General features: G+C 39.1%; 1 protein-coding gene across 1 annotated transcript in view; it reads right to left on the reverse strand.

Moving 5' to 3' along the window:
* Nucleotides 1–12,182, reverse strand: part of DCBLD2 (discoidin, CUB and LCCL domain containing 2) — a gene marked incomplete at its 5' end in the record, with an annotated part of 38,238 nt that extends 26,056 nt beyond the window's left edge. The window contains 2 exons of the mRNA XM_082336609.1: nucleotides 11,882–11,986; nucleotides 12,140–12,182. Coding sequence (XP_082192735.1) covers nucleotides 11,882–11,986; nucleotides 12,140–12,182 — 148 coding nt within the window. The remainder of the gene's footprint in view (nucleotides 1–11,881; nucleotides 11,987–12,139) is intronic.
* Between the last annotated feature and the right edge of the window lie 210 nt (nucleotides 12,183–12,392).

Here is a 12,392-nt window from a genome sequence, read left to right on the forward strand (position 1 = left end):
AAGCTTTAGGGACAAAAATTGTACACATATTTAAGAGTTTTAACTAAATTTAAGAATTCTTAAATGTATTTCATGCAAGACTGAATGGAAAAGTAAGCCCACTGAAGTGATGTGGGAAAAAAACTGCGGTACTTAACTAGGTCTGATTAATCTGGTTGCAAAAGCACCCAATTTCTAGTAACAAAACCTATTCTCTTCATAGTCTGAGCACACTGAAAGATAGCTGCATGTTCTAAAAGCTAAAGTGCTACTGGTATATACAGAATCACAAACAGATGCAAACTGCGGCTTTTTTTCTTGCTAGTAGTCTTGAATCAAAATGATGCACCTTCTTTGGAAAAGGTAACTGGAATATCTGCTTCAGTAAAATCAAAAGTTCTTTTTGTAAAGCTGTTGTTTAGCCATGTTTTTCTTCATTCAACTTTAGCAATTTGCTTTAGAACACTTTGTTCCATCCCATGACAACTATTATTTCCATTTGGGTGACAGCTGATAAATTACTTTCCTAAATTACTGTTGTTCTAATACATGAGACACAATTGTCCAATGGTACAAAGAGATAAGTTAAACCGTATGCTTTGTGTATCATTTTAATCCTGGTTTCTTTTCAAAGGCATGTTATAAACTTAAGAGTAAGTGAAAGATTTATCATTCAAAACCTGTCTGGCCTTGGTTTATTAGTAAGTAAGCATTTAAATGTCAGATTCCTTATTAGTCACAATATGCTTAACAGTCAAGAATAATACCAATTCCTTTAAAACTGGCTTTTCACAAGCAAGTACTCACACACATTACAAAATACATGGAACTTGTTATATTAACAACAATAAAAACAACAAATATGTACTAGCTCTTTATTCATGGTGATAATTGTGGCTAGTATTTCAACACTCTTTATACTGCAGACATATAAAATTAATTTTCGACATAAGCAGCAGTCAGTTTTAGGATATGTCCTACATAAAAATGATGAGCCAGTTACTCAGTTCTGTGCTTTTCCTATCCACTGACAGGGGTAAGCAACTGTTTACTCATTTACAGATTGAAAATATTATGCAGATGCGCTCATACAGTGGCCTTTTGAACATGAAATCATTGTAGCTTTCACCTGCATGGGCAGATACATTGTTCTAAGTGCACTTTAAGGGAAATAAAAATGCTTGCACGATCTAGAATACCTGGTAGTTAATTATTTCTTATTTCAATGGGTCTGTTATTGCAATGCAGTAACCACACACATTTCTATTTCTTACAACCAGGAGTACCAATAATGCACATGATTATGTATCTTTGATTCTTCCCCACACTTTTGCATCTTAAGCCTATGCTGCTGGAAGTCAAAGACAAAGGAGAGCGTGGCTCTCTTCTTTGACCCAAACTGTACTTCGACTGTGAATTTCTCCAATTAAAAGTAGAAAAGATCATGCCTAACATTCATTTAAACCATCCTCTTCACTAGTTTGCTGTTCAGCTGTCTCAAGCATGAAACAATACCGGCACTGCATTTGTATGATGAACAGGGTGCACCTTTCTGATGAGAAAAGCAAAAGTATTGCAAAAACACTCTTACACGTTTAGGTGATAAAATGCAAATAAAATATTCTAAGTTTTAAAAAGACATCAAGACTTTTCTTTTAAAGACACATCACTAAGAAATGTCAAATTTCCCCTTGTAGCCTGGCCCAACCAGTCTTTGTTTCCAGTGGCTAGATAGAAAAAACTTTGTAATCTGTCTCACACAATTTAATGGAGATGCAAATCTCAAATCTCCCTTTCGTTGTAGGCTTTCCTGAAAGCATGCGAGGAAAAATACTCCTCTAATCTATCCATATTAAAGAACCTGCTGTCAAATCATACTAGAAAGGAACGGAAAGGGAAAAAGTGCTGAAACGCATCTACAGCATCATCTCACTGTGAAGGCAATTTTTAAAAGTAGCTCATTCTGACTGGACATTTTAGGTCTCATTTTGTTGTGTGTTTCGCTCAGGTTAGTGATAGCAGAAGTGCCAGACACTTCATGCCTGAAGAATTTAAAGATTACCATTGCATGTCCGGCATGCAATATACAGTCTGCCAAGGGCAGCAGCATCATTCAGGAGCTATTTGGAAATTGCTAAAAATCACACTTCCAACTTGCAGAACAATGAAACCTCATTTTATTTTATTGCTATTACAAAAGGGTAGTTCTTGAGCCTCTCTGTATAAGTGGTGCTTCATCATTTCTGCCAAAGCTATATAAATACCACCGATCAACTCCAGAGACACACATACACATCCTGTACCAGGGAAGCAATCTGCAATACTCAGCAATTTCTCCAAGAAAAAGTACAATTCTTTGCACTACGGCCACATATACAGGAGCATTAGCCACTTCATTCATTTGCAAGTCATTCATTACGTGCCACAGAATCTTTAGCTTCTGTTAATCTCTGCGCGCGTGGGAGTGGAATATCTGAGAACACATAGAAGAGACAGACATCAATTCCTAAATCGATTAGTCCTGAATGGGCTGACAACTTCTGTTGTCAGTACCCAGCTGAACGAGTCCCTTGCTTTCTCTCAGCCCCCTCCGTCACACAACAGACCTACTGCACTTGCAGAACAGATCAAGCTCTTCGCAGAAGCACCAGATCACTTGCACATACGCATTGCACCTGACATTTGCTGGAAGGTCTGCAGATGTGCATTGAACTTCATGTGTCCAGAGGACCATGCCCACAGCAAACAGGAATAAGCTCGGCTCTTCCCTAAAACGTGTGTTAGAAACGCGGGCGCCTCTTAAGGAACCGGCAGCGGAAAGCAGACTGCTGTCGTCAGGAGAACCATTCATCTCTTCTGCAGGCGCCTTCCAATGCAGTCTGGATGAATTATCCTGACAGATTACATATGACCCCCGGGCTATGGCACATTGATGTCTGATGCAATCATGCCGATGATTTAAAACGATTTCTCATACCCAAGTTCTTTACGTCAACAAAATACAGAATTTGAACCAACACAAACATACCAAAATGCACTGGATAAGAAGAAAATGTGAAATTTAACAAAATGAGAGGATATTGCATATGCAGGAGTGGGTGCTAAGTACTCTATTAATACCCACAAAAAAAGATTAATTATTCTTTATAGTTGTTGAAGTCAATTAATCAGAACTTTTTCCCCCGAGATTGGCTGCTGTTAGTGACTGCTAATCTTGTTCTCACTACCAAAACATGTTAAAAATTAATCTTTAAGACTAGAGAATGCTTTCCCATTCCTTACTTGGAGAAGAGAGAATGACAAAATAAAGACATCAGACAGTTTAAGATTAGAGTCTATAAGGCATAACTGATGCATATCAAAACACTGATCTCAGTTTTAACACGTGGCACTGCCTTTTGAACAGACTCAATTTAACCAGTGGGTTTCCTGAGACGATTTTACATATATAAACTATAATTTTCTGTAAGTTTGTGACTACATACTGGATGTAATTAAATCTTTCTTAACTAAGCAAAGGTAGAACCAAATCTATTAAGAGTTATGTAAGCAAAAAGATACTTTAAACCATTCATTTTAACTCCAGACACACAACTCTTTCTGATTCAATGCACTACTATAATTTCTCCTCTTCTGTTTGGCTCCTGCGCTCTGCGTGTCCCTGCTCTTTATCAGTGTGCCACTAAAAGACACTGCATCTACTTTTTGCTTTTCTATGTGTGGGCAAGAAAGTTTCCACAACCAACAAAACAGCTGCATGAATAAGGAACACTGAGGAATTAAGACCACAGAGACATCAAATTCTAAATAGCTTTTCCAGGTATTTTCAAATGTTCTTATTTGTGTCCTCCAAACTCATTGCTGTTTCCACCAAAATCCACAGAACTATGTTCTTCAGGAAGGAATCTGCTCCTCAGCCAGAATTCATTTTCTTAACAAGTCGACAAGCGCACAGTCCATCTTCATCTTTACGCCATTAATCTGCCTCAGTAACACACTGGTTTGAGCATTTCATCCCATTACAGCTGTTTCACAACATAAAATACCCCACACTTCCCCAAGTGAGGCCATAGCTCAATAAACACTTGAAGGCACTTTAAATTAGTGCAGCCAGAGACAAAAGCAAGCCTTGTCTGCCTCTCGCTTCTGGCCACTTGTTCTCACACCCTTCCTGGTACTGGAGGTAAACACTTCTGCAGCCACATGGTAAACCAGACCAGGGACTTCAGATAAAAATAGCTGTTAGTTTTAACCTAGAGCAATCCCCTAATTTATTTTAGCATGCACATGCAGCAGTGCCTTCCCTGACAGAGGGACGGGGAAACGCCAGCAACCGCTTCTTTCACCAGCACTGCCAGCCTGCGTTTGCATTTTAAGCAACCTTGAATCCCAACCAGAAATGTAGAAACCACCCCTCCCCTGGGAAGAGCAGTCACACAAGAGTGTGTCACACTGACTTCAGGAACCGAGCTGGCTGAAGGCAAACCAGTGCCCCTACCCGTTCCCACCGCACAGCGCTCGACTTCAGCCAACTCGCCTCCCTGGGGCGGCTCACCGTGCAAACCAGCGGTAGGGCAAGGAAAGGAGGGCAGGTGGGATTACCGTTGTCTCAGCTTGCGCTGATTTACTTGCTGTGGGGCACCCTTAGAAGGGTAATGAGATTGCGGGTTGAGGTTTAACAAAGATAGGAACAGGACAAAAGATAAAGCACAATAAGCATTTTGCCTTTCAAAATGTTGGCAGCTCAGTAGTTGGGGGAGAGGAGACAGAGGCTGATTCTTGCCTTTACAGCAAAAGTACAAAATTTAAGATGCCATTACAACAAAATTTTACTGTTTTCATTTACAACACAAGCCACATGCTGGGCTAGTGATAATTAGCACTTTATTATTTTCACCTGGACGCACAGCTTTTCAATCACCATCTCTGGAAATGCAGTCTTAGCTTTCGGCCACACACAATTTTACACAAAAGAGTAACAGTTAGCCTTGCTAAATTTAACATTCAAAATACAGTAATATTTTAAAACAAATTATCTCAAATTATTAAATCATCAGAGCAGGTAAGACATTTGCTTCCTGTGCTATCACGTACTAACCAAACTGACTAGTTCGAAAGAACAGAAAAGAAAGATCAGCTGTGTAAGACTGTTGCAAAGCTTTTGCTTATTGATGTCAGGTAAATGATGTGAATCAGTCCTCAGGGACAGCTATGACTTGCTTAAATAGTATGCAGGCAAAGGCAGCCTACAAAGACAGGCTCGCTGTGGTGAAAAGCGACTTCCACGAGGACTCTGTAAGAGGGCTCTGCGTTCAATGATACGTAATGCAGAAGCCCTCCTGATCTGCTGCCCGTGCTGAATCACAGTGACAGCTCATGTTGTATGTTGTCTTGCGTCTGGCACATGCAGCTTGCCCGCTTCCCAAGACATATCATTTACTTAGCAATTTGCACCAACACTTCCATAAAAAGAGCACCAAAGCACAACGGTGTCTATAAGTGCTACGCAGCAGAAACAAGGCTGATGAAGGAAATGAAAACTAACACGCAGATGGTCACGCAACACTCTCTGAGAGTAAGCAGCAGTCATGGTCACAATAGGCTTCAAATCTCTCGTAAGGTCTTCAAACTCCTCACCACACCAGGACCAAATGAAATGTCAAACATCTTACATACGTCAACAAAGAAGCAAAAACTTCTCCAATCATACCAGTAATTCACATGCTCAATTAACACTACAGTCACCTTTTTCTCTCTTTCATTATCAGTTCATAAATGAGACCGCGCAGCCCACACTGCAGATCCCTGATGGCACACGTTGATCTAAGTACCTCGCCTTTCAGAAACAGCTGCGACTTCCCGCCCTGCCCACTGCCGGTGCTTACTGAACCCTTGTCCAGCTGTACAGCAGTTTTACACCCAAGTTACCACCCTACCTGCCTTTTACTGAGTAAGGGTACGGGTATGGGTCACCGGGGGTCTGACAATCACTGGAGCCTGCACAATGGAGAGGACGCAAGGCAGGGACAGGGAGGAGAGGGTCAGACAGCAGCAGCCAGTGGTAAAAATCATGTTTGGCTACTGTGGAATCAACAGAAGCTGGCAGGAAGAAAGCTGATGGTTTGGGTACCTGAACAAAGAACAGTGGGGCATCTAGATGCTTTCAAAAAGAAAACCTCAAAAAACAACGGGAATTATTTGCACCCTGTAGCTGTACCAAGAACAGTGACTTCAAATACCAGTTTCTAACCCTCTTTGAAGTTTGCTGTCCAACTGATGAAACGGTAACACTCCACATCTCTACACCAGTATTTCCTTCTGCCTGTGTAGGTGACATACAGCACCATCTTAATTTCTGACACTCATTTTCAACTCTAATCTCAAAATTATGATGGGACTGTTTGGGGTTTTCCCATTGCGAACAACATGGCTCCATTCTAGCGTCATGAAATATAATACACAATCTGTTCTAACAGGTAATTCATTCCAAATTTTGCCTTGTAGATGTTCCCTTAAAGGGAAGATATTTTCACACTTGTGACCCTCTATGAATACAATCAGTAAAACAAACATGATGTACTACTGAATAATAAGATGATTAACTAGGAAGATGACAGTAAATCTACACACTTGAGTCACTGGTTTTTAAGTGCCAAAATTATCACAAAAGTATAGCAAGAGCATGTAGGAAGCCAGTAATGTGTGAAGCTCCACTAAAAACTATCTGTGCACTTTAAACTTGCCCATCAGCTTTGCTGTAACTTCTTCAGAGCAAGAAAAGGACGCTTTGTGTTATAGAACGGGAGACCTTGAAAGCAGCTCTTTGAAAATGAAGAGATGAAGTAATGAAAATGCTTTATTTGACATCTACAAATATACTTGAGAAAAAGATAAAAATTGATCACCATTTGACTTCATATCTAAGTGTTCAAAAGCATTAAATTTAATGCATCTTTCTTTCCACCCTTGTCATACTGAGACATATTTTGACACCTGTATATGACGGCATAAAAATAGAAATTAACAGATCATGTGGTTCAGGGCTTCCCGGTTTCACAAAACTCACGGATTTGTAAAAAAAAAAATTAAGCCCCACACTGAACAAGGTAAGATGTTTTTCCCCACATCTTAATCATTTTGGAGCAAGTTAAAATGACCAGATATGGATTTAACTGGCTACAGTCCTGCTAACGATGCAAGAGCTGCCAACTATGAAAGCCTTTGTGGACTTGCTGGCAAACATAAGTGCACAACATACTCCACATACATGCCAGATCACTGCAGTAAACTGTCCTTTCAGAGTCAAAATCTCCTAACTCTGAGAAGTAACCAAGCAAAACTGCACCACTGTAATTCACCTTCTGTTTCCACTGCCTTCCTAATTCATCTTTCCACTCAAGGTATTGAGTATCTTTCACCTGCCTCATTCCTGTGGGGTTTCTCTATACAAAAAACATTTACATCCAAGCAGTTATACAAGTTGCTTGTCTTGCCAAGTCTAATTAAGATGCCACTTCAGTTTCACCTCAGTATAAAACTGCAAAAATAGGATGCATAAAGAGAACTGTGACAAAACTGCTAAAACAGTTCAGTGTTTCTATCCGCCTCCGTCAATACCTGAAGCTGCAACTGGGCACTGAAACAACTACTACTTCTACTCCAAGAAACAGCAATTAGAGACCTGAAAAGATTTCCTTTTTGCAGTTAAGCAACATTTGAGGTCTTAGGATTGCCCAATCTAAATCTAGGAAAACCACAAATGGATCACTGAATATGAGGAGATAAATGGCATCTAGGAATGAAAAATAATTAACCTTTTGCACATCTGGAATAATTTTACAAAATATTTATTTACAAGCTTTGTTGAAATGCCAGACCAAGAGCAACAGTATTAGTGCAATATGACTGACAGCATCACTCTGGGAAGCTTTTACACCATCACCTTTTTTTGAAACTGGGACAGGAAAATTATCTGCTCATAACCATTTACAGAGGCATACCAAGCTTTTCAAGTTCCCTTTTCCATTGCTAATAATATTTCTCAAGGATGTATCAAATGGTTATCTCCCACAGTACTTCAAGTAAAGAACCAAGAAAATCAGCGTATTGCTTAAAGAAATGGTTCTATCAGAAGAGCTGCTTTGGGGGAGAAAAGATAAAAAAGAGAATCCATGTGACCTCATGTACAATACATCGAATTCCAGCAAGGCTGATGATCCAAAGATCAGTAGCTAGCAGGATTATCATGCTGATGGATACTATACCAATCTTGAATGACAAAATCTCTTCCTTGAACGAAAAGTAAATTTGGAAAGAACTTCGAAAATCTGGGAGGAAGATTTAGAGGGGGGATTAACAAAGGAAATTGTAAAGTGGGGAGGGAAGTGTTTAATAAAGCATATCGATGATCTGACCATTGATTTTATTTTCATTTTTCAGTACGTAAATGATGCATAATCTCTGGAATATGGTTAATAAGGTAGTCTCCTGTGATTTTGCTGGAGCTGAATTGAGTTTTTGCACCATAAAGAATGTAGGAATGTTAAAATGTAATATATTTATTTAAAACTTTTACTGAACAATGAAAAATGTTAACAAAAAAGGTATCCACACAGAACAGGGAAAAAAAAAAGAAAATATCTTATTGTCCCCCCCCCCTTTTTTTTAATACTACAATTAACAAAACTGATAAAATACAGTCTTGCCAATGAAACACAGACTTTGACATAAAGCAAGCACTGGAGAAATATTTCTACTAAAAAAACAAACAAACAAAACAAAAAAAACAACCAATCAAACAAAAAACACCAAAATGAAACACAACCAACCAACCCTCCAGAGTTTACCTCTCAAGAAGGAAAAAATACCAAGTTTGAAGCTCTCTGATCCTAATTTATAGGACATTTTACAGAAAGATAGATTCACAGTACTGAAGACCAGAAGGGCCCTTTTAAGTATGATTTCTTGTATACCACAACTACTTACAGTTGGCTAGTCATGATTCTAACCACAGGCAATTTAGGATGTTGCATTAGATTTAACTTTCCAGAAAGTTTTCAGAGTTGATTTAAAGGTATCTTGAGAGAGAGAATTTTTAACTATAGCTAGCATGCTTTAAACACCTGGAGAGGAAAACAACAACAACAAAACACACCAAAAACCCCACCCCACCAAACCAACTGTTTCTAACTTATTCTTTAAAAATATACCTACTTTATTTATGGCATACCGGCGAATTCCTTATTATTCAATATACTGTTGCCAAGAATGACACAATTAAGTTCATAAACTTTATTCAGCTTACACAGAAACATTTACTAATGCAACAGCTATGTATGCTATCGTAACAATGGCGCAGAACTGGAACTTCCGTAATTGTGTTACCCTTCAAAAACAAGATGCATAGAATTTCTATTAATAGGACAGAAGTTCATTCAGTCAATAACTTAAAACTTAGTACTTTCAGTAAGACACGAAGAACAGAGGTCCTTAAGTTCAGCAGTCAAATAATTGTAAGATAATAATGACTGCCCGAGTCAAAAGACAGCACGCCTATCGTACACAGAGACCAGTGAACGGGCCAAAACATCCTCTTCACATTAGCAAAAATTAAAATCGAGCACATCTGACAAGTACATATTCAGCCCCTACTTACACATATTCTGGTTCCAGGAATCCTTTTTCTGTAGAAGGTTTTATCTTACTAAAACGATTACCAGTAGCTGCTCAGAATCCTTGCACTTCTAATGGCTCATGCACTTAGTATTATATGTTACGCTGTTGCTGTAAATGTGTTTCGATTGTTTTCTATCTAGGGAGGTCAACTCAAATCACAGTCTCACCGCAAACTCACAACAAAACATTTAGAAGTATGAGTTGTCACTTATTGTCAAAGATAAACACGCACGTGTCTGATTTTCAGGGTGCAACTAGTCTTGCCAAAGTCAAAGGCATAAATAATGACTGAGCTTCAGCACCCATCAGCTGTTTGCTGGTCTAAGCCTTACAGACTGCTAACTCATGGTAAATTATTTTTATTCCAGTATTTGCAGAGAAAAAAGAATCTAACCCAAACAGAACTGACAACTATAAACATAGATATTTGGTAAGAAATGCCAAGAGGAAGCATCCAAATGCCATAAGCAGTATTAAGTGCCTGTGTATCAATTCCAAGATTCAACTGATTGAAACAACTGAGATACCAGTAGCTAAACAGGTATGAACTATCTGCCTTAAATTAATTTTAGAAGAGTTTAGCAGCCATAAAGAAATGTTATCCTTTTACAGCTCTTCACCAAGGGAAACTAAGTGGTCATGCAGGGAAACAGCAGAAATGACATGCCCAAAGAGAAACAGCACAGGTTAAATGTTTCTTACTCATCCAAGAGTTGGGGTTTGTTTTCTTTTTCAAACACTAGACAAAGAATTCTTCAAACAAAAGCCATTTTCAAAATCAATGCTATTCTGTGGTCCAAATGTCAAATCACTATCACATTTTCAAGTATAATTTTTAATTCAAATAACATTAAAAGTGTTCAAATATAAAGCAACAAGCTCTAATAGAATATGAATAGCACAGCTCAAGCTGTTTGCCTCAAATAATGGAAGGCAAAGCATGAAGCTTAGCAAAATCTGGTATTTCACAGGCTTACCACGTTAATGAACAGGCTTCACAGACAATAACCCACTGCTCTGTATAAAAAACAGCACTGAAAATTTTATAGATCCCATTTTAATGCAAGTTACTACACGGCCTTTTACATTAACATTACTACTGCTCCCCCTCCCCACTTCTCCTAACCTCAGTTTAGTAACAAATCCACAGTCTATGCTTGGACGATGGTTTCAACTATACCACTATTTGGAGGAAAAAAAAAAAAAAGAAAAAAAAAAAAAGGCCACAGATGTTCCATAATATTTGATTAAAGAAATTAATCTAAAAGGAACAGGCAGAGAGGGAAATCCTTTGAATACAAAACTAATTCTAGGTAATCCTAACTCCTTCCCCAAAGCACAGGGTGCAGCTACAAAGGTGCGGGTGACACACAATAGTTTATTTAAAACACTTTCAAAATATGGATAAAATAACCAATACAGAAATGTTTGCCAAGATGTCGAGCAGCAATTCGAACAAGGATTGCATCTGTACCGATGATGATCTGAGCTATCAAAGCTGATGCATTCAAGGCGGCACTTAACTAGCTGATGACTGAAACTACACAGAACAGCAGTGATCGCATTAAGAACCTAATGCATCATTTCCCAGAGTATAAAGCAGGTGGCAGAATTGCAGAAAAGGAGATGGATTATTTTTCTCTTATGTGAATAATGTAAGAAAACATTCCTCCAAATCTTGAAAGCTGAACATCTCCGTTCAGTAGCAGGAAGATAATTTTCCTGAAGACTGCACTAATATGCCAGAAGGTCACTGGCTTGAGATGCACACAGGTAACAGCACACAAGCTTCTGAAAGAACATTCATGTTACCTTTTTAACACTAGCTCAGATACTTGATTTTTATAGCCGTGTACACACACACACATATATAAAGCCAACGTGCATTGTACTGCTTAAATCCAAAGCAAACACAATACATTCTGGGATCAAGTATGCGACCTCTAAGAGTGTTTACACAAAATGGTAATTCCTGCTTTCTTCAGAGGAGTGGACTAGGCTAGCCCGACCTCAACAGGCTTCTGAAGATGAGCTGGGCTGAACAGAATCGGTACTGAGACGCAACCTCCCAGAAAGGATGGCTCTGCAGAACACATGTACGAACCTTCTGCCCACCAGACCCACTTAACCACTTTAAATAAAGCTCAGTAACTGGAGGAGGAAAAATAACTTTGCTGAGATACTTGTTTTCAAAAGCAAAGAATTTTCACCATTTTTAGGTCTATACCTTCTAATACCAGCTCACTTCCCCCCAGGAACAGCATTCCTCCACACAATTCTCTAGAGCACTGCTCCTCCTCCTCCTCACCACATCTATCTTCAAGGTGCAACGCTGGGAAGTGAAAAACAGCATCAGAAAACCGGAATCAGCAGACATGTCAGCTAAGCCTGACAGAACTTTAAGCCCCAGTTTTGAAAAATTATCCTGTACTACTCAGCACAAGGATGAAGGGGATTTGCCACAGCACCCCTGCCTACATGGTACCAATCCCTGAATCCTCAAGAGTCTGCATTCTGCACAACCGCATCTTCAAAACACACTGCATTCCTAAGTAAAACTGTCTTATTGGCAAAACCAAATAGTTCAACAGAGCACTGCCCTCCCCATCATAAAAGACTTATTCTAATGTTAATTTGAGGGATAATAAATCTCTCATCCAAAGAGCCGAGGGGGTCTTTTTAATCAAAATAATTCCTTGCGGGTTTGGCTGTGACTCTGTTCCAGATGAGCCCAGCCA

This window comes from Platalea leucorodia (assembly GCF_965183815.1).
Source record: "Platalea leucorodia genome assembly, chromosome: 2".
Lineage (NCBI taxonomy): Eukaryota > Metazoa > Chordata > Aves > Pelecaniformes > Threskiornithidae > Platalea > Platalea leucorodia.